At 35.2% G+C, this 2,490-nt stretch overlaps 1 protein-coding gene across 1 annotated transcript in view; it reads right to left on the bottom strand.

Moving 5' to 3' along the window:
• LOC107734368 (carbonic anhydrase 4-like) overlaps nt 1-2,021 on the bottom strand; it is a 26,058-nt gene extending 24,037 nt beyond the window's left edge. The window contains exon 1 of the mRNA XM_016546308.1: nt 1,894-2,021. Within this exon, the coding sequence (XP_016401794.1) occupies nt 1,894-1,954 (61 nt within the window). The 5' untranslated portion in view covers nt 1,955-2,021. The remainder of the gene's footprint in view (nt 1-1,893) is intronic.
• Nucleotides 2,022-2,490: the final 469 nt, after the last annotated feature.

Raw genomic sequence — 2,490 nt, 5'->3', positions numbered from 1 at the left:
AAAACCAAATACTGTAATTGTTTATCCCTTTATTGTTTTTCATGCCTATAAATAACAACAAAACATGACAAATTCGACTCGCTTATTTTCATCTAGCGGCAAATAGAAACAGAAATCGCGTTCCTCTTTTTTTTTTGGAGGTAACCATAGCAACAGTGCGCCTTTGCTTCTGAAAACCAAATACTGTAATTGTTTATCACTTTATTGTTTTTCATGCCTATAAATAACAACAAAACATGACAAATTCGACTCGCTTATTTTCATCTAGCGGCAAATAGAAACAGAAATCGCGTTCCTCTTTTTTTTTTGGAGGTAACCATAGCAACAGTGCGCCTTTGCTTCTGAAAACCAAATACTGTAATTGTTTATCACTTTATTGTTTTTCATGCCTATAAATAACAACAAGACATGACAAATTCGACTCGCTTATTTTCATCTAGCGGCAAATAGAAACAAATCGCGTTCCTCTTTTTTTGGAGGTAACCATAGCAACAGTGCGCCTTTGCTTCTGAAAACCAAATACTGTAATTGTTTATCACTTTATTGTTTTTCATGCCTATAAATAACAACAAGACATGACAAATTCGACTCGCTTATTTTCATCTAGCGGCAAATAGAAACAAATCGCGTTCCTCTTTTTTTGGAGGTAACCATAGCAACAGTGCGCCGCTCGAAAACTTTGCTCCTGAAAACCAAATACTGTAATTGTTTATCACTTTATTGTTTTTCATGCCTGTTAATAACAACAAAACATGACAAATTCAGCTATCTTATTTTAATCTAGCGGTAAATAGAAACAGAAACAGAATTCGCGTTCCTTTTTTTTTTTTTGGAGGTAACCATAGCAACAGTGCGCCGCTCGAAAACTTTGCTTCTGAAAACCAAATACTGTAATTATTTATCACTTTAGTGTTCATTTACATGTCATATCACAAAAACTTAGCGTTTTGAAAGGTCTTTGACGTTTGGTTTAGTGTACAAAGGGCGCCAAAGGACAAATTCGGTTGAACAGATCACGCACGGAACATTTCTATAGAAAGTCCTCGTGTAACACTTCTGGATTTTAGGAGCTCGTCCTACATAAGGATCAGGAACGGGACGAGTGTCCTTGAGCAGAAAGAAAGATGCTCCTTCCTTCAGAAAATGAGGCAGTAGTGCATGCGCAGGATTGATTTTTTTCTCCCTGACAGACTTTTTTAAGGGGTTCGAGGTTCGTGCGTCAGAAGACAGTGAAGGTTCTTCTAAATTTATAGATTAATAACTCTCTGACAGTCTGCCTAGGTAAGCTAATATTATATGTGCGATTTACAAGATACATAACACATAAATACAAAAATGTGCCTTGCGTTTTAATGAATGGATCATCTTTAGTTTGTGTTCTGAGTAAAAATTTTCGTGAGCTGTGAATATAGTCAAAACTGTAAAAATAAATAAAGATGAAAAAACGTTTAAAAAAGCATCATGCATTTTTCCTTTGTGTAGCTACTTTTGAAAAGCTTGAGACTTACTGAATTTTTACTGAAATTACATGTCATTATATAAGAGTGTTTTGCGCATAAAAAAAAAGACTCAGCAGAAAGGTTTAACTGTTTGCAAATATATGTAAATTTCTAGTAGCTAATACTAATCGGGAGTTTTACACAAGAGTCAGTCTGTTCACCTTTAAATGATGCACATTAGCTATTACTGAATACATTTGATATAGATCCGAGGTCATTCAGTAAGTTTACTCTGATCAGTGCGAAATGTCCTTATTGATATATGATCAATTGATGTTACCCTCAAATCACTGAAAAACCTAGATTTATAGAGATGTAAATGAGATTGAATTTGAACGCATATATGATGCATTAAGCAGCATCACTGAGTAGATCATGAATGTGCTGGACTCACCTGCACCGGTGCATGAGCGCAGAATCAGTGGCAGAAGAAAAGCTGAAAGCAGACACCGCATTGTGAAAGTCCTGTGACTCCAGCAATGAGACTCGACCAAATGTGACCCTTTGAGAGTGTGATCGTCTCTTATATAGTAATATATCTATCAATGGACAGGACGGAGTCTGCTGGCCCCTCCCATCACATTCCTCTAATAACCAGAGCATCATCACACCAGTGCTACGTTATGTATTAAATATGCTCATTATTCCTAAATACTAAGACTATCTATCTACCTATCTATCTAAAGTCATTTTAATGGTCAGATCTGATAAACGCCATTACAATGACAAAGACTATGTGTATGATATTGTGAGTATAGCTATTGTAAGTTAAATTAACGATAGGCTACTATAAGTATGAAGATGCATTTTTTTTATCCAAATCAACTTATAGTTTACATAAACTTACATTTATTACAGAGACAATCCAACTGTATGTGGCAGCATATGACAAACAATATAAGTCCTGCCCAATCACAGGTCATCTTATTCAAACTTTGTATTTTTATTATTAGCATATAGGCCTACTTATTTTTCCAAGTTGTAATTCCGT

The sequence above is a fragment of the Sinocyclocheilus rhinocerous genome, unplaced genomic scaffold (genome assembly GCF_001515625.1).
Source record: "Sinocyclocheilus rhinocerous isolate Xijiao unplaced genomic scaffold, SAMN03320098_v1.1 scaffold370, whole genome shotgun sequence".
In the NCBI taxonomy this organism is placed as follows: Eukaryota; Metazoa; Chordata; class Actinopteri; order Cypriniformes; family Cyprinidae; genus Sinocyclocheilus; species Sinocyclocheilus rhinocerous.
This window is presented reverse-complemented; position numbering and strand designations above follow the sequence as displayed.